The 20,329-nt window shown below is 47.0% G+C and overlaps 1 protein-coding gene across 1 annotated transcript in view; it reads right to left on the bottom strand.

Annotated features, from left to right (window-relative positions):
• ADAMTS16 (ADAM metallopeptidase with thrombospondin type 1 motif 16) overlaps positions 1-12,438 on the bottom strand; it is an 84,665-nt gene extending 72,227 nt beyond the window's left edge. The window contains exons 1-3 of the mRNA XM_083448556.1: positions 11,913-12,438; positions 11,525-11,621; positions 6,814-7,139 (exon numbers count right to left, since the gene is read on the bottom strand). Of these exons, the coding sequence (XP_083304682.1) occupies positions 6,814-7,139; positions 11,525-11,621; positions 11,913-11,972 (483 nt within the window). The 5' untranslated portion in view covers positions 11,973-12,438. The remainder of the gene's footprint in view (positions 1-6,813; positions 7,140-11,524; positions 11,622-11,912) is intronic.
• Positions 12,439-20,329: the final 7,891 nt, after the last annotated feature.

The raw sequence follows: 20,329 nt of genomic DNA, 5'->3' as shown, positions 1-20,329 counted from the left end.
TAGCAAGAAATTCATACAGAGATTCTAAAATGGAATTCATCACAGCACTAGAAACCCTACCAAAGGAAACAATTTTAATTTGGCAAAGCCAGAGGCTGGGTGAGCTAATAATTTTTCCCACCACTATGATTTTATATTTCCTACTATAAGGCCAAGGGCTCATTTGCCCTCTGGGTCAAGCATGTAGTAGATCTCTGGGTCTCCAAAGGCTACCTCTGAAAGAACACCTCCTATGTGTTATTGTGTTGTCATATCAACTTACAAAACACCGCACAAAGGATTGCAGAGTGCTGTACTTACTAGCGTTTTTTTTTAAACTTCCCAGAGCATGGTAGCATGGAGGAAATCAGGGTAAATTAGAAAGTTATGGGGAAAGAACTAAATCAGGAACACCCAACTGGTGTTTGGGCCTTAAACCCATATTTCATCTGGAACAATATTGAGAATGGGCACAGGGCTTCCTATATTCCCAGTGGTTCTGGAAATGACGCAGCAGATGAGTAGCTGCAGACAAGGGCTTATCCACACTTTCCAGGCACAGTCAATGCTTTAAAGCTATGTGTATGAGTGCTTTCTCTTTCTCTCCCCCCCCCTCCCCAAAGCCCTCCTTGCCAAAACCTGCTCTTTACTGCTAAATTGGAGCAAATGGCAATTCGCAGAAAACACGACTTGCCGTTTGTTGCTCTTCAGCTTTAAAGAGCGGATTTTTGTGGGGAAAGTTCTTATATATATTTATTTTTATTTATGATTTTCAGTTTTATACATTTCAATAACTTTACACTCATTTTAACATTTCAAAACTTGACTTCCTTGCCCCTCTTTCTGCGGTACCTTAAACTTACCTTTTAAAATATTTTCTGCATATCTAAATTAACTTAATTTGCTCATCTACTTTAAATATATACTCTTATAAAACTGCACGTTATTACAATGCTCTTTGAGGGGAAAGTTCTGGGGTGAAAAAACCCAGCACAGACCTGTGCCCAGAAAGAGTGGGGCAGAAGATAAGTTTGAGTCAATTGGAACGAATTTACTACTGGTTTCGTCAAAGCTTTTCAGAGTGGAACCAAAGGGTTCCGCTCATCCTTAATCCCTGCAAGATGAGAGAAAATCACGAATGACTGCTGGAAGCCAATTAACCCAGATATGCAAGATAAAAAAAGATAGGTTATAGTTTGGGGAGTTGGGCATAAAGGCGGATGCCGTAGCCACCTGACCAATGGAGTGCTTCATGAGCATAATAAACAACACAACTGTATATAATTACTGCTTCTGAGAGGTCCAAATGCTAAGTGCTGAATACATCAAGGAAGTGTGTGTTTTGCTCAGTGCTAGAGAAGATCCAAATAATTTCAAAAAGAGAGCAGCCTTCATTGCTAACAATTAATTTCCCAACTTCTCAATGCAACATTTTTTCCCCTTTTCTCTGTGCAATTTGCAATTTGAAAACTTGCTTAATACAGTGGTGCCCCGCAAGACGAATGCCTCGGAAGATGAAAAACTCGCAAGACAAAAGAGTTTTCTGTTTTCTGAGGTGCTTCGCAAGACGGATTTCCCTATGGGCTTGCTTCGCAAGACGAAACGTCTTGCACCTTTTTTTTAAAACCGCCAATGCATTCCTATGGGAAACCGTCAATACACATTGGTGCTTCGCAAGACGAAAAAACTCGCAGAACGAATTAATTTCATCTTGTGGGGCACCACTGTACTTGGTAATTTTTGGAAGGTGTTACACTAGTGCTGCTGTTCTTTTTCTTTTCTTTTCTTTTTTTTGCTCTTACGGCCCTGCACAGCTACCTATATATTTAGGTGGTGTGCAAAATGTGTTGACTCAAGTATCAAGCGATGACTTGCACATATGGCTGTGCCATCAAAGGTTAAGGTAAAGATAAAGGGACCCCTGCCCATTATGTCCCATCACGGATGACTCTGGGGTTGTGGCACTCACTCGCTTTACTGGCCAAGGGAGCCGGCGTTTGTCCGCAGACAGCTTCAGGTCATGTGGCCAGCATGACTAAGCCACTTCAGGCAAACCAGAACAGTGCACGGAAACGCTGTTTACCTTCCCACCAGAGTGGTACCTATTTATCTACTTGCACTTTGACATGCTTTTGAACTGCTAGGTTGGCAGGAGCAGGGACCGAGCAACGGGAGCTCACCCCGTCGCGGGGATTCGAACCGCCAACCTTCTGATCGGCAAGCCCTAGGCTCTGTTGTTTAACCCACAGCACCACCCACGTCATCAAAGGTTAGCTACTGCCAAAAAGTCCTATTACTCAGGTTAGGAGGAGCTCATCAACCTAGTGGCAGTAAAGGCAGGAAATAAGACAAACTTTGCTGCCTCCATTGCATCCTCATTGTGCAGAGTCATTTACAGTCTGGCCCAGAACCAACAGCAGCTCTTTGTGGCTTGTTCCCAAAACATTTTGAGGGGGGGAAATTGCTTGCATCCACCAGGATCTTGACTCTGCTGTTATAGCAGCTCAGTGGCGTAGCGTGGGGGGTGCAGGGGGGGCCGGCCGCACCGGGCGCAACATCTGGGGGGGGGCGCTCGCACTCGCAGCTCTCTGCCCCTACCTGGCTCACTCACTCTCTCTCACTGCAGTGCTGGCTGTGCGAATCCGATCCGAGCCGCCGGGTCGCCGCCCACTGTGGAGGGGAGGGTGCCAGGCGTGTGGTGTGGTGCGGAGAGAGAGTGAGGGGCTATCTGGGGGAGGGACAGTGCAGCGGGGGGTGCAAATTACTTGCCTTGCCCCGGGTTAGGGGGCGCAAATTACTTGCCTTGCCCCGGGTGCTGAAAACCCACGCTACGCCACTGCAGCAGCTGAATCTTAAGGGATGTCCAGAGGTCTACCCATAAGATGGCAGAGGTCAAGCAGTATCCTTCTCAAGGATTGCTTGACCCACAAAACCAGTGGCCACCACTCTTTCTGCAGCCACTACTTCCCCATCTTCTGCCATCCAAGGATGCTCCCAACTTACCTCAGGATGGAAGGAGACAGGAGCGGCTGCGAGTGCAGCAGAAATTAGAATTGGATCCAGCTCTTGGGCAGAGCTTTATTTTCCCCCTGAGGAGAGCATGGGGAATACATCTCTGGTCAGACCTCACCTGGAGTACTGTGTCCAGTTCTGGGCACCACAGTTCAAGAAGGACACTGACAAACTGGAACGTGTCCAGAGGAGGGCAACCAAAATGGTCAAAGGCCTGGAAACGATGCCTTATGAGGAACGGCTAAGGGAGCTGGGCATGTTTAGCCTGGAGAAGAGGAGGTTAAGGGGGGATATGATAGCCATGTTCAAATATATAAAAGGATGTCATATAGAGGAGGGAGAAAGGTTGTTTTCTGCTGCTCCAGAGAAGCGGACACGGAGCAATGGATCCAAACTACAAGAAAGAAGATTCCACCAACAAGCAGGAGTTCCACTGACCATGACTGATTTATTTATTTAGCTAGTTAATTAGTTTATTTTTTATATCCTCTCCTTCCTCCATTCCTGAGCACAGGCCAGTTAACAGCACAAGATCACTAAATCAAACATAAAAATATAGTAAAACAGTAGTGAGAAAGGTTGTTTTCTGCTGCTCCAGAGAAGCGGACACGGAGCAATGGATCCATACTACAAGAAAGAAGATTCCACCTAAACATTAGGAAGAACTTCCTGACAGTAAGAGCTGTTCGACAGAGGAATTTGCTGCCAAGGAGTGTGGTGGAGTCTCCTTCTTTGGAGGTCTTTAAGCAGAGGCTTGACAACCATATGTCAGGAGTGCTCTGATGGCGTTTCCTGCTTGGCAGGGGGTTGGACTCGATGGCCCTTGTGGTCTCTTCCAACTCTACGATTCTATGATTCTATGTCACATCATCCCTAAGGGAAAGTGATGCTGTTCATATCAGTTACCGCAGATGGAGGACTGGGCTGGTGGAAATAGACAGGAATAGCATCATCTTCCCACCAGGGATGCTGCGATGTGTAGCCTGAGTGCACTCTTTGGTGGGAAAGGAAGCTCTGCAGGGGAGCTGAGACAACCTCTCTCATCAATGGGGCCCCCTTCTCCTACTCTGGGTAAGTTGGGAGGATAGCTTGGCTGGGGGGTGGGGGAAGGTGGCAGAGACAACAAGCAGGAGTTCCACTGACCATGACTGATTTATTTATTTAGCTAGTTAATTAGTTTATTTTTTATATCCTCTCCTTCCTCCATTCCTGAGCACAGGCCAGTTAACAACAAAAGATCACTAAATCAAACATAAAAATATAGTAAAACAGTAGTGAGAAAGGTTGTTTTCTGCTGCTCCAGAGAAGCGGACACGGAGCAATGGATCCAAACTACAAGAAAGAAGATTCCACCTAAACATTAGGAAGAACTTCCTGACAGTAAGAGAAGGAGAAGAAGAGTTTGGATTTGATATCCCGCCTTTCACTCCCTTTTTAAGGAGTCTCAAAGCGGCTAACGTTCTCCTTTCCCTTCCTCCCCCACAACAAACACTCTGTGAGGTGAGTGGGGCTGAGAGACTTCAAGGAAGTGTGACTGGCCCAAGGTCACCCAGCAGCTGCATGTGGAGGAGCGGAGACACGAACCCGGTTCCCCAGATTACAAGACTACCGCTCTCAACCACTACACCACACTGGCTCTCAAGAGCTGTTCAACAGTGGAATTTGCTGCCAAGGAGTGTGGTGGAGTCTCCTTCTTTGGAAGTCTTTAAGCAGAGGCTTGACAACCATATGTCAGGAGTGCTCTGATGGTGTTTCCTGCTTGGCAGGGGGTTGGACTCGATGGCCCTTGTGGTCTCTTCCAACTCTATGATTCTATGATTCTATTCTATGATTCTAATATCTACAGGGCCACACTCTGAATGCAATGCAGTTCATGATCCAAATGCCTGGACAAATAGGAATGTCTTCAGCCTGGGTTTTAACATGTCAAGCACAAGGGCAGGACAAATGTCACCTGGAAGGGTTTTGCATTTGCTCAGTTAGAGGTTCACAAAGGATCCCTTTGAGGAAGCTCCTTCAAAGTAAATGAAGGGATTCTTGTGCATCCCTAAATCCCTCTTAGTAATTCAGTCTTATGCACTCAACTCAAGCAAGAGTAGCTTTCAGCTGACTGTTTTGCAGCTCCCAGTGACTGGAAAGCAGTGGCTGACAAACAAACCTTGTCCATGAGTATGTGGAGATACTTTAGTCATCCCAACCAAATTATTTGATGGTTACCTCCATGACTGCACATCCCAACATGATGTCAGCAGGCTTTAATGTAAGCTTTGCAAAATGAATTATCTTCTTTAAGATAGGACCAAGGGCTGATTCCCACATGACACTGTCACACATTTTGATTATTTGCATGTGTGAACGAACCATAAGGAACTGCTTTATACAGAGTCAGGTAAACAGTCCACCTGACTTAGAATTCTGACCAACAGCAATTCTCCACCTGTATATTCATGTGAACATATGATAGAGCACTTCAGTAAGTCTTTAGCTAAAACCTGAACATCTCTGAGTGGAAAAACAGATTTATGAAGTTACAGAAACCGCCTTTGGGTGGAGATGCGCCTTTAGGTCAAACAAGAGAAGATAACATCATCCCTGGCACTCTTGATGAACATCAAATTATTCAGCAGCAAAATATATTCAGTGAAATCATCTCTGCAGAAAATGAATGCCAGCTTCACTGAACTTTCAGTGTTTATGTACAGATCTCCATCCCACGTCGGGTGGGATTCACCCAACAAGGCATATGCAAGGACTTTTGCTTGAGTAATGGGACTTTCCCCCCCCCATGCGCCTCCTGAATTTGGAGAACCCCCAAAACAGTGTATGGGAGGAGGGGGTTGTTCCACCCTTAGCCAATATTCTACTCTAAGGGGCACTTCCAACATGATGGAGCAGCAAGCTTGTGTTTAAAACTGCCTGATGACAAAGGGAGCCACAACCAATAATGACTTCCTGGATTACCTGTTTTGATGTACATGCATATACCACATTTGCACAACTTGTGACACACCAGGTTGAATGCAGCTCACAATGGCAGAAAGAGTGAAGCAGGGATGGAAAGATACTGAGAGGAAAAGGGCAGTTTTAAACAACAATAGAGATTTGAGTAAAGCAGGGATGGAAGGCTACTGGGGAGCTGTGCTTTTTTAAGCACCTGTTTTAACGAAAAGAAATGGCAGCGGTAGGTACAACACAGAAACTAACAAGTTTTCCAAATTCCCTTTTCACTGTTCTCAGACCTTGTTTTAAATTGCCACATCCCCGCCTCAGTGTCACCCCCTGCTCGCTCTACTCAAAATCTACTGTTTAAAATCCCAATTTTCACCCTCTCAGTGGTTCTCCCTTCTTGCTCCAGTTCTGTGGCCACTGCCATTTTAAAACCTGCCTTCACTTTTGTTCCCCTTCATGACCCTGGCATTATGCAAATCCAGGTTTGTGATGAGGCACTACATATTGTCCACTGGGAGCTGCGCTCTGACATTCTTACAATAAATGCTCCCCATGAACAGAGGTGGGTGGGTGGAATTATAGCTTCCGCAAAATTATGCACTATATATATATGCTGATATGCTTGCTTTATATATATATATTTCTCACATACCTATGCAGTACACGTGGCAGTAAAATGTATGTTTGCCGGTACAGTCTTCTTGTGAAATGTTTCATACATAAAAACGTATTTTAAAACAAGACAAAGTCTCCCCCTTTTGAAGCTTCCGCAGATGTTTTACCTGCACATCCATCCTGAATTTCATTGTAACAATAGCTACAACATTTTGCATTTTATTTCCCCCCTCAACTTGTTGTTCCATGTTTACTCACCAAGCCTCCGCATGTTGAAAGTGCTACAGATGAGTTTTTGTGCAATCGCAAGACACCTTGATAAAAGCAAAAGTCTTCTGCTGGGTATGTGTGTATTGACTTGGTTCTCCCCTTGCCCAGGGTCTGTATTGTAAATCCAGGTGCCACGAGAAAATCTGAAGTCTTCAGGTCAAGCTGGAAGTCATGGCCAAATCCATGGAAATGGAGGTGCAGCGAGTCAGTTTCTCCCTCAGATGCTTCTCTCTTCCTCCTTTCATGGTGTGCAATTCCATGACTTACATAAGCCCCATTTTGGTCTACTTCATATGCTGTCACAATAACATATTCTGTAAGCAGTCAAGGCAGAGAGTCAGAACTTTCAGCAGCATGGATGGCGGCAGGTGCAAATGCAAGTGTTTGCATGCATTTGTACGCACAACCTGGCTACTGAAAATGTCCCCTGGGAGGAGGGCTTGATTGTTAAATTGCTCTGAGTAGCTCTATGAAAGGAAATAGGGGTCTCCTAAGAACTATCAGAAGGGACGCAGGTGGCGCTGTGGCCAAATCACTGAGCCTAGGGCTTGCCGATCGGAAGGTCGGCGGTTCGAATCCCCGTGACAGGGTGAGCTCCCGTTGTTCGGTCCCTGCTCCTGCCAACCTAGCAGTTCGAAAGCATGAAGTAGATAAATAGGTACCACTCTGGCAGGAAGGTAAACGGCGTTTCCGTGCGCAGCTCTGGTTCGCCAGAAGCGGCTTAGTCATGCTGGCCACATGACCCGGAAGCAGTACGCCGGCTCCCTCGGCCAATAAAGCGAGATGAGCGCCGCAACTCCAGAGTCATCCACGACTGGACCTAATGGTCAGGGGTCTCTTTACCTTTACGAACTCTCAGCACCCACCACAAAATACAGTTAGGATTCTCTGAGGTGAGACTTGACTGTTGGTATGTTGCTGATTTAAATGTAGAGTGCAGAAGGGGCCAGAGAGACCTCAAATATTGGTTTCAATGGGTTTCATTAAATCCACCATGAGTCCAAATTTGGCCCTTAAGGCCATCCCCCCCAAACCATGACCAGCTGCCTCCACACCTGACATCACACGTGTTGCGTGCTACGGGCAGGTAAGGCTGTCGCTCCAAAGGAACAACAGGAAGGCGGTTTCTTAACAAGGAGGCTTGCTGACTGCCCTGACAGTGCTGCTGGGTTGGGCTCCACTAGAGAGCTGCTCATTGGGAATGCAGAGTGCTTTACAATCAGCTGCTCATCTTTTGCCGGCAGTGGTTTGATTTCACTGTGACATCAAGTGATTGATGGGTGGACCTATCAAAACTGGCCCAGGGGGTTGTGGGCTGGATCTAGTGTCTCACCCCTGCAGTAAATTGGGAGTTTTGTGGACATAGCCTTTTTACATACCTGCATAACAGGATCCATTAATCCATTATCACAATTTTTTTAAAGCAGATTCATTTTCCTAGCGATTACAGACCTAGCATTTATGCTGCATTTCAAGGGTAGATGATGAGAAAGTAAAGGTAAAGGTACCCCTGCCCGTACAGGCCAGTCTTGACAGACTCTAGGGCTGTGCGCCCATCTCACTCAAGAGGCCAGGGGCCAGCGCTGTCCGGAGACACTTCCGGGTCACGTGGCCAGCGTGACATCGCTGCTCTGGCGAGCTAGAGCCGCACACGGAATGCCGTTTACCTTCCTGCTAGTAAGCGGTCCCTATTTATCTACTTGCACCCGAGGGTGCTTTCGAACTGCTAGGTTGGCAGGCGCTGGGACCGAACAACGGGAGCGCACCCCGCCGCGGGGATTCGAACCGCCGACCTTTCGATCGGCAAGCCCTAGGCGCTGAGGCTTTTACCCACAGCGCCACCCGCGTCCCATAGATGATGAGAACACATAACTTATTCTAATAGCAGTGAGGTTGTGAGGAATCTTGTTGTGTTTACAGCCCAGATAATCCTTACTAGATGCAACAGAGGGGAAGGGGAGAATTATATACACGATGGCTCCATCTTTGCCAGAAGCCATGTGTTTAATCCATCTAGTTCCAACTTACAAAGAATAGCAGTTTCCCCAAAGCTGTTTAAATGCTATCTTGAAAACATCTCAAATAAAAGTCCTGATAAACTTAACGAGAAAGTTCCACTTGAATTCCAGGGAGACCTTCACTGAATTTTTCAGGCTATTAATGTTCACTATTCAGCACCCCCGGTGTCTTCTTTCTTATCTCCACGAGCACAACTGCTTTTAATACAGACTTGTAAATTGGCTCTTAAAAGTCACAGCCCTGCAACATTTTTCAAAAAAGACTTTCTTGTTCAGAGTGTTTGGTGGTGGTAGTGGGCTCCCTGCCTCCTCGCCGATTTCTGAGACTGCAAGAAGAGGGTTTGCTCCTCATGCATCCAGCCTAGAAGCTTATTAGGCTGGTGACAGAGCCCCTTTGCTGCCAACCAACTGAATTTATGCATGGTTAGGTAAAGGTAAAGGTACCCCTGCCCATACGGGCCAGTCTTGAGAGACTCTAGGGTTGTGCGCCCATCTCACTCAAAGAGGCCGGGGGCCAGCGCTGTCCGAAGACACTTCCGGGTCACGTGGCCAGCGTGACATCGCTGCTCTGGCGAGCCAGAGCCGCACACGGAAACGCTGTTTACCTTCCCGCTAGTAAGCGGTCCCTATTTATCTACTTGCACCCGAGAGTGCTTTCGAACTGCTAGGTTGGCAGGGGCTGGGACCGAACAGCGGGAGCGCACCCCGCCACGGGGATTCGAACCGCCGACCTTGCGATCGGCAAGCCCTAGGCACTGAGGCTTTAACCCACAGCGCCACCCGCGTCCCTACAGCGCCACCCGCGTATGTATGGTTACCTGGGGGTAAGTCCCATTCAACTCAGTGTGGGACTTACATAGACCAAGGGCTGTACTGTCATTGTATGAATATCGACAGAAGCATGGTGCGTGTGAATAAGCCCAAGTACCCGATTAACACCCTGATCCAGATAGCTTAGTTGGTAGAGCATGAGACTCTAAATCTCAGGGTCATGGGTCCGAGCCCCACATTGGGCAAAAAGATTCATTCATTGCAGGGGGTTGGACTAGATGACCCTCAGGGTCCCTTCCAATTATATGATTCCATGTTAGGCAGGCATGAGGCCCACTTGTTCCATGTCTAGCAACAGAAAGACACCATTCTGGCAGCTCTTTCCATCTGCTGCTGGTCCTTTTTGGTGTCTCTGCTGGGTGGGAGGGAACAACCTTTGCTTCGTGAGCATCATCCAGTATGGAAATCCACGAGAATGGTAGAGCCAATCTGTGCCTCCCCTGGAAACCTGCATGACTCCTCCATGGGGCGGGGGGGGGGGGAGCCTCCCATCATAGTTAACAAACTGAGATGCTGAAGGGGGGGGGGTCAAGCACTGCACACCTCTGTTGTGTCCTTGCTGGGTTTCTATGAAAGGAGTGCCCCCACCCCCTGCCCAGAAACATAGGTGACTTGTCAGAGGAAGGGACAACCACTCCACCCATCTTCAGACAGCCTGCTCACTCCATCACCTGGGTGACCTTCCTAATCACCTATGGCAACCAGGTGAGTAGTTAAAAACAATTATGCTTTATTCATCATGTTGCTTTCTGACACTATTACAGAACAGGGTACCGTAGTTCCAGTAGGGTATCTTGCATCTGGAAGTTTTGTAAGCCTATAAAAAAAAGGCTGAACTTCCTCCAGTCACAATCATGGGGAAAGGGTCAGATTCTGCACCCCACAATATTTGGATTGTTAATGAGGCTCAGTTCTGAGTGGAGCAACTCAGCAATTGGGCAGACCTTTCCTTCTGGGCTCCTCTCACCATGTAGTAAGACCTGACTGAGGGCAACAGTTACTCATTAGCTTGAATGTGTGTGGATGTGATTTCCTCACCCATTAAGTTATTATTCTTAGGTCTTATGTTGCAGGGCAGCAGCCACTCCAGACGGGAAGAAAGCCAGTTGCAAATATATCCGTTTAATTTAAGAAAGCCACGCTAAAATAGCATATACATTTATGTGCCTGTGGAAATCCGTTAACGCCGATCAAAGCCAATGCATCAAGTATAGCCCATATTTCACAATCTCTGCTATTCCAGATATCAACATATTAATCAAAGAGTTTTCACTATTCATTTATAGAAAGCAGCAGGTTTTGTTTACAGCCCAGTCGTATGTTTTTGGAATTAAGATGTAATTGGGAGAAAGCCCTATTGGGCTCAGTGGGGCTTATTTCTCAGTAGACCTGCATTGGGCATGTAGCCTAGAACAGCCACAGAATCTAAACATTAGCAACACCTATTTCAAAACACTTTGTGATCCCAGGTGCATGAGTTATCAATCCTATTAATATGGGCAGAACCTCAATCAACCACTCCAAATAAAACCCTATGCACACCTACCTAGACAAAGGTCCCATTGAACTCAATGGAGCTTACTTCATGGGAGGCATGCACAGGATTTCACCACGTGACAGCACCCTTATTCGGAAGCAAGTTTCCCTGAATACATGGAAAGTCACTGACTTCTGAGTAAACAGGCATCGGGCTTTACAAGCCCCACGTCAGAAGAGCTCCTGAGCATACGCAGAGAATTATAAAGGAAGCCAAAGAGATCACTTCCATTAGACACCAGCCAACTCCCTTACAGGCTAATATAACCAATCACAAGGGTCAGTACAATATAGGATCTACTCTGCTCACTTACCACTGTTGTCTGTGAACTCCAACAACTCAGAGTGCAAAGAGGAAAGGAGATCTGGGCTCCCAGCGGCCGCTTGACCTGCACATGTCACAGGTGCACCCTGGAAAAGGGAGGGGGTGGCAATAACAATAACAATAACAATAATGCTGTTATTTATACCCCACCCTTCTGAATGGATATATACAAAGATTTAAGAAATATAGGCAAATGGGGAAAGGTTAGAAAGAACAGAATTGATTTATGGATTCTCTGTATTGCAAAGTCCTTCTTAATGCAACCAGCATTATTTGGGGTGGTCCTGCCGCGGAGATCACCGAATACTGGCTTTACTGCAGTTTGCAAGAGAGAAAAAGAGAGGAGGCTTTCGCACAGCTGTCCTGGAAGAACCTACCTGGAGCTGCGCTTGGAAGAGCAGCCAAAGCCACAGTCCCGCCAGGCTGCCGGACGGCATCCTCTCCCGCCAAGCGGAGCTCCGCAAACCACCCCTAGCGACGGAGCAGCCCGGACGCCGGGCGCCTGGCTCCTGTTTTGGAGAGGGAAGCGGAGCGCGCTGCCAGGGTGGCAGAGAGCCGCATGCCCCGGAGCGGCAGCCTAAAGCGCAGGCATGGCAGGAATGAGCGGAGCCCTCCTTCACTTGGCTGCTGCGGGAGAGGGACGCCCAGCGGCTAAAAGGTGCCTCGTCGAGAGGGGCGGCGGGGGCGGCGGGCTGCGCTGGCGAGGCAGGAGGCGGCAGGTCGGGGCTGCGCGGCGCGCCAGGTGCGGCTCTCCATGGCCAGGCGCCCCAGCTGCGCTCCGGCGGCGGCGGCGGCAGCCTCCGTTGGGCAGGGCGGGGAGGGGGCAGCCGGCCGGCTTCTGCCGAGGGGGCAGCTCTCCCTGTCCCGCCCAGCACCTGCTGCCTCTGCCGCCCCCCTACTCCTCCCACGTAGAGGCGAAGGACGCCCCTCGGCAAAGGAGAGAGGGGAGGGGCGTGGGACTTTGCGCGCAAGCTCGCCGACTCTGCCTTTGTCCTCGCGGAGCAAGAGGGGCGGGGGCCGGCCAAATTATGCAGACAAGTGTGTGTGTGTGTGTGTGTGTGTGTGTGTGTGAGAGAGAGAGAGAGAGAGAGAGAGAGAGAGAGAGAGAGAGAGAGAGAAGCGAGCGAGCGCATAGGGAACCAGGGATTATTCCATGCCCATTTGCCCTGGAGAGATCAGCTTTGCTGCCAGGGTTTAACTGTACTGTAAATGGAAAACAATAGGTGAAAGTGCTCCTGAGCAGGTAAAGAGTGTGCTTCTTTGCCCATCTCTCAGAGAGAGGGAGAGAACGAAGTGGTAATTTTTTTTTTAATATAATAATTTTAATTAATTTTAACATATAAATTATAATACATACTACAAAGCTTCACCACTTATACAATCTTTTTTGGGACTTCCATCAGCACCTCTGACGAACTACCGTTTTAACCACTTCTTATGCATTTCTTAAATTCATATTGCCTTTAATTATCTTAACTAACCATCCTCCCCTTTATCCATTTTTGCAATAGTTTCAATAATTCACCTCACAAAACTTATTGAAACCTACAAACGTAGTCTGATCATCACAATTACTTTTCAGATAGTCTGTAAATTTACACCAGTCTTCTGTGAATTTCTGGTCCCGCAGATTTCGAGTCCTTCCTGTTAGTTTATCTCGAAGTGGTAAATTTCAACAGTGAAAGAATGACGTTACCATTTCTGGATGCAGGTGGAGAATGTCACTGGGATTTTAATTCTTTAAAATAAATTTTCCTCATTTTTTAAAAAAGCAGTAAAACTAGGATAGAGGCAGATTTAGGAGAGCACAATTGATTCAGTTGCGGGGTGTGTGTGCCACCGGGGCACAACATTGATTTACAATGGAGTGCGAGAGGCAGGGCATTGCACAGGGCGCTGCTAAAATTTGACACCAGAGGACAAAGCCAAAATTGAAAATTTTAAAGGAATCCTTTAAAAACAAACAACCCCAAAAACAAAGATTGGAAATCTCCAGAGAGGTCATCTCCTGCCTGCAGGCAATTATCATGTCTGCCATCTGCCTGTCTCAGGAGTCTGTCACTTTATTCTTCTGCTGTGGTCTAAACCAGAGCCTAGGGCTTCCCGATCAGAAGGTCGGCGGTTCAAATCCCCATTTTGGGGTGAGCTCCCGTTGCTTGGTCCCAGCTCCTGCCCACCTAGCAGTTCGAAAGCATGTCAAAGTGCAAGTAGATAAATAGATACCACTCTGGCGGGAAGGTAAACGGCGTTTCCGTGTGATGCTCTGGGTCACCAGAAGCAGCTTAGTCATGCTGGTCACATGACTTGGAAGCTGTCTGTGGACAAACGTCGGCTCCCTCAGCCAGTAAAGCGAGATGAGTGACGCTACCCCAGAGTCATTTGTGACTGGACCTAATGGTTAGGGGTCCCTTTACCCTTTACCTTTAGAGGTAGACCAAGCCTAGCTACAGTGATGCTACATAGAGAGGACATGGTTTCTGTAACTGGTGGACTTGGGCCCCATTTCTAAATCTACCCTAATTTCTAGGATCCTCAGTAGCACTTATCTGCTCCACAGGTGAGCAAGCAGAGATTCCCTGCGTGCTGCTTGTGGACTGGAGAAGGACACCCTAGCGAGGGATGATGGGAGTTGTAGTCCAAAAACAGCTGGAGGCCCAAGGCTGGGGAACACTGCCCTTAAGTCACACACAATGAAATACAAGAGCAAAGCAGTAGTTCTCTCTTGAGATGCTGATGGGACAGGAGGGAGAATTCACCTCCACAGATCCCATGTGCAGTGGTGTAGCGTGGGTTGTCAGCACCCGGGGCAAGGCAAGTAATTTGCGCCCCCTAACCCGTGGATTTTAGCAGTCGAGTGCGAGCGCGCCCCCAGATGTTGCGCCCGGCCCCCTGCACCCCCCACGCTGCGCCACTGCCCATGTGCATCAGCAGGCGTCCTTTGTCAGCATGGGCGTAGCCACAGGGGGAAGCCGATGCCCCCCCCCAATCCACAAAAAGTATTGAAAAGCATTGAAAATACTCAATTGAGTTCCGGCCCACCCAGCAGAAACCTTCCCCCCTGTAATGTCCTTTTTTGGGGGAGGGGTTATCTGTGATCCCCCCCCCCCAAAGCCCAACAACAAAATTCCTGCCTATGCCCATGTTTGCCGGGAAGGTTGTTCTATCTATAGGGTTTGACTGGTGCAATAAAACCCAGTGGCGTAGCGTGGGTTGTCAGCACCCGGGGCAAGGGAAGTAATTTGCGCCCCCTAACCCGTGGATTTTAGCACTGATTTTAGCACTGTGAGTGCGAGCGTGCACCCCCAGATGTTGCGCCCAGTGCGGCCGGGGCCCCCTGCACCCACCACGCTATGCCACTGATAAAACCTCAAACATTAAAAACTTCCCTAAACAGGGCTGCCTTAAGATGTCTTCTAAAAGTCAGATGGTTGTTTATTACCTTGACATCTAATGGGAGGGCGCCACCACCGAGAAGGCCCTCTGCCTGGTCCCCTGTAGCTTCACTTCTCGCAGGGAGGGAACCGCCAGAAGGCCCTCGGAGCTGGACCTCAGTGCAAAAAGCCGGCAGAGCAATGAATGAAAAGTGTGCCTTCCTACAGAATGTTAGTTTCTTCACACAGTCACAAAACCCTTCTCTCTTTTCCCCCCATCCAGGTTATCGAGCAGAGTTATCAGAGCTCAAGGGCACATTTCAGATGGGTAAACCACTCAAGGAGGGTGTGGAAGAAGGTGAGAGATGTGGTCTAGGAGGAGATATAGCCAGGACATAATCCCAAGAACCAGGCAGAATGGCCTGGAGGGCTGATTTGGGTCTGGGCCTAAATTTCCCACCTCTGGTGTATAGGATTGCAGCCATAAGATGATAATTTTTTAAAAAAATCAAAACAATTCATGTATTCCCTCCCTCCCCCAAGAGAGAAATAATGTGCCCGATTACCCAAATTTGATGCAGGCACCTACAAATTTGATTCCCCCACTGCCAGTTTCCACTATTGCGACTGGTTCTGACTCTGTGCAGGCATGAATAAAGAGAGTTTAGGTGCAGAAAGGCCTGGATGCTAACATGAAAATGCATACTACGAAACTCTCTGCTTGCCAGCTGGCCAAACCAAATGTATTAGCAAAATTGGCAAGTGGAGGAGAATGACACAACTTTCAGTGCTGTGACAAATTGCATGGCATTTTGCTGCCTTGTTTGGGGGGTGGGCGGGTGGGGAGCTCATCCGGAAGAGGGAGCTGGGAATGGTTCAGGCAAAACTGTTTAACTCGGTGTTTGCAGCTGTTCCCGCAGCCTGGGTTTTGCCATGTCCACACCAAAGCGTCGGCACTATGTTCTGCGTATAGGTGGAGAAATCGGAATCATTTACTCCCAGCCTTCAGGCCAAAGTGACAGAACAGAGGCAGAACCAGTTCTAAGGATAGAAGCCAAGTGACTAAGGGTAGAGCTGAACCTTTCGTAGTCGTGCGGAAAGGGGAATTTTCTCCAGGTGCAGTTTTTCTGTCTCTGAGGCTGTTTGAATTGACACCTGCCAAAAACCCTCTCTTCTGAACAGCTGTTTCCACACAGGAAACATTTCCCTTAATATCATTTTGTTTTATTTTTTTCCTAAGTGAAATGTTGGGTGTACACAGAATTTATATATATTCTTGGTTGTTTTCAAGTTGATTTTGTATTGGAAATTGCAAAGGCCCTGTAGGCTAGACAATAAAACGTCTCCCCCTCTTGCTTTCTTACATAAAATATGAAATTGTGATCCATCAAGTGAGTCACAAATTATGCTAGCCTGGACCACTAAGTATACTGTGAATCACAACCTTCTCCCTGACATCCTAAGTTTTATATGTGTGGAAACTTTTTAAACAATGAGGCAGGATTTCATCACATGAGATCCCACCTGCAGTCTGAAATGATACAACCCAGATACAGATTAAGCACCTCAGTGGGAGCTAAGCCACAGCTGGTTCTCTAGGCTAGGATCCAGCCTTCAAGACTGATGTTCTTGGGCAAAGCTCCAACACCCTTGGCATCCTCAACGGTTCAAGGTCTGCAGTGACACTCACAGCTACATTAGAAACGCTGGATAGTTTTACGATGAAGAGGAGAATGAAACATTTCCCTCCAAACCAATGGAATTCTAGAACTCAAAAGACATCAGATGGAAGGACAAGGATGGCAGCTGAGTCCTGAGTATATTTCCTTGGAAGTAAATCCAAAATGGTAGTCTTAATGGGAATTGACTACCATTGCTGCATCGTCCCTAGTCATCCATCTAGCCAAGCAGCTAGGGTGACTGTCAAGCATATTTTACACACTGAGTTGGCTCCTTTGGGCTTCATGGGCCACCATTTATGCAGACCTGGACAACTAGGCATGATTAGATTTGAAACCAATATAATAATTTTAAAGAAGATTATATCTGGCGATGGGCCAGATATACGGTATATACTGTCTCACAAACATATGTCTTCACCTTGGTTAAACATCAAGGTCAATTTTTCACCTGTTAAGGAGAAATACATCATAATAAATCATTGAATGGAAACTGAGTAACTTCCTTGTCTTTACATTGGCAGAAACCACAGACTAAAATGACCTTCAAACTTTACCTCATTAAAAGCTAGCATTTATAAGTGGTGCTAGACACACAGAGCCACGTGGGGGCTCTTCAGTTATGTTGCAAGGAGATTTGCTCGTTCTTTGCAAATGTCGACAAGGCAACTGGGCGGCTGCTACAGGATGCTTTGAAGACACATTCTGTACCAGGATTTAGATTATAAATAGGATCAAGAATGCATCTTCTATCTCAAAGGGCAGTCACCGAGATTACATGAGGGAGATTGGAATATCTGGGTGCTTTATACCAGGCAGTGGCTGGTGTTTCATAGTACAGTCGTACTGATTCAGTCAAACTGAATCCATTCCGGAAGTCAGTTTGACTTCCAAAAGATTCGAAAACCAATTTGCGGCTTCTGATTGGCTGCAGGAAGGTCCTGCAGCCAATCAGAAACCGTGGAAGCCCCGCCAGACATTTGGGTTCCAAAAGAACGTTCGCAAACCAGAACAATCACTTTCAGGTTTGCGGCATTCAGGAGCCAAGATTTCCGAGTTTCAGGCATTCGGGATCCAAGGTATGACTGTACAGTGGTACCTCGGGTTACATACGCTTCAGGTTACATACGCTTCAGGTTACAGACTCCACTAACCCAGAAATTGTACCTCGGGTTAAGAACTTTGCTTCAGGATGAGAACAGAAATCATGCTCCGGCGGCAGCAGGAGTCCCCATTAGCTAAAGTGGTGCTTCAGGTTAAGAACAGTTTCAGGTTACGAACGGACCTCCGGAATGAATTAAGTACTTAACCCAAGGTACCACTGTACTCGATTAGCAGGACCTTGAGGACAAATCTTGGTTACCAATTACGGTTTGTCTGGAGAGAGAAACCACGAGCCCAGGTTTAAGCAGTAGCAGCAGCAGCAGCAGCACCAAAGGAGTGAAGCAGTTGTGATTTTTCCCGAGTAGCTACAAGCTCACACACTGACACATAGCCTTGGTTTGGCTTAGCATTAATTGTGAGCCAGGCCAGTGCATCCTATGAAGGCCCTACCTCGATAGAAATCATCCCTGAACTCTATTGTGACAGGAGATTCAGGTGCGTCATCTCACCTGGTGTGCGCCATATTTGAAGCAAAAGCAAAATGGCAGCTTTGGGTTTTGATGGGCCCCTTAACAGGTCTTGACTCTGGAAAGATCCCAACCTTGCCAACTGCAGGCATCAGCCATGCCTGCTTTACACTTTCACTCTCTACTTTCCTGTGTTTGCTCTAAAAGAACAGCCCTGCCAGGAGGACTCCTCATCTTTCATCACTAAATGGTGCACCAAAATGACCTAGGTTGAAGCCATGTTGCCAATTTCTGACCTCAGTTACACATTTACTCTACTGAACTCATCTAGCAGCTGCTTTGTCTCGCATTCTGCATGCTCCCCCTCTCATTCCCTCTCTGCAGTTGGTCAAATTCTTTTAATCCTTAGATAAGGAACAAGTTCTACCAACAGCAGAACTGATCGCCATCTCCCAGGACCTCTGCAAAGGCCAGGTGTAGCAGACTGTGTGCGATAGCCATGGGAAATTTATAGCCTTATCCTTCTTTGTAACTGATCTCACCACTCCCAACCATCTGTGTGGTCCTGTGCTTAAATCATTGGGAGTTTCCTCGTTCATCTCCAAGGAAAGGCTGATCATCTGATAACATTTGCAGTCTGTGTGTGCTTGCTTTCTTCAGCAAATTGCTTCATGGAAGAAGTTTCTGGTGATAGTGTTGGTTGACTGATTGAAGAAGACAAAATAAGTTTCTTTCTCATCTTGTTGTTGCCTTATACAGAAGAGGGCTATTACAGAAGCTTGCTTAGCTGAAGAAGGGGAAAACACTAGAATGTACAGACCTCTTATTGACAGGGTTGTTGAATTGAGACAACCATTAACTTAGAGCTTCTTCCAACGTCACCATATTAGTGGCAAGAGAGCTGCTTCAGCGTAGCTCTTTCTGGTGACCTTTCAGAAGTCTTAGATCACATGCAAACATCTCACACAATGTGAGAAGAAACCACAGTGCTACAGGGCCTCACACATCTGGCATGACTAAGTGGTGTGCAGTAGGTCTCACACCTCTCAAGGTCACTTTGGGAGGCAGCCCAAGTGATAGCTTGGATTGCCACTTACACAGTGCTAGAAAGGATGAATTGCATAGCCTAAAAAAGATGACATAAAGGGGACACAGATTTTGCAAAAATATATATTCAATGTACTAATTTATATGCATATGGGCAAATTTAGAAATGACTGCTATGCTTTAAATATAAATACAGTATATCTTACCATAGTGGGGAAGACTGTGACCCAGTTACCTGTGTGTCTGTTGTGTAGATACTAACTTTTATTTTCAATGCAAAATTACAACAAAAATTACAAACATTGAATCCAAACAAGAAAACAAAACACAAGAGAAAAAAGAAACAAAAACACTCATCTACAAATAAAACCATATCATCATTCTAATCTAATCATTACATAAAGGTAAAGGGTAAAGGGACCCCTGACCATTAGGTCCAGTCATGACCAACTCTGGGGTTGCGGCATTCATCTCGCTTTACTGGCCGAGGGAGCCAGAGTACAGCTTCTGGGTCATGTGGCCAGCATGACTAAGCCGCTTCTGGTGAACTTGAGCAGCGCACGGAAATGCCGTTTACCTTCCCGCCGGAGTGGTACCTATTTATCTACTTGCACTTTGACGTGCTTTCGAACTGCTAGGTTGGCAGGAGCAGGGACCGAGCAACAGGAGCTCACCCTGTCATGGGGGTTCGAACCGCTGACCTCTTGATCGACAAGTCCTAGGCTCTGTGGTTTAACCCACAGCGCCACCCGTGTCCCTAATCATTACATATATATACACATATTGACTTCCTTCCTTTGTTCTAAGACCTCGAAATTTTTACTCTTTCTAAGTTGTTGTGTCTAATGTAGATTACGTTTATCTTTATACTTTTTACATCATTTTTCTCTTTCTTTAACTCTGCAAAGCTTCATTCATTACATACCGATATGCTTACTCCAGAACAATGTTTTTTCATATACTCTTTAGCACACTGGATGGGCAACTTTCAAGGCCCCTGTTCATCCTTCTTAGGATTCTTTATCTTTAAACCAGAGTTCAACTGGGCAGCCCTTCAAATAAAGGACACCTTCAAGCTGAGGTCTATCCTCTCTGACTTCCCTCCAAATGCCTAGTCTGGCCTCTG

This window comes from Podarcis tiliguerta (assembly GCF_965153285.1).
Source record: "Podarcis tiliguerta genome assembly, chromosome: 7".
NCBI lineage: Eukaryota > Metazoa > Chordata > Lepidosauria > Squamata > Lacertidae > Podarcis > Podarcis tiliguerta.
The sequence above is the reverse complement of the archived record's forward strand: the minus strand, read 5'-3'. Positions and strand labels throughout refer to the sequence as shown.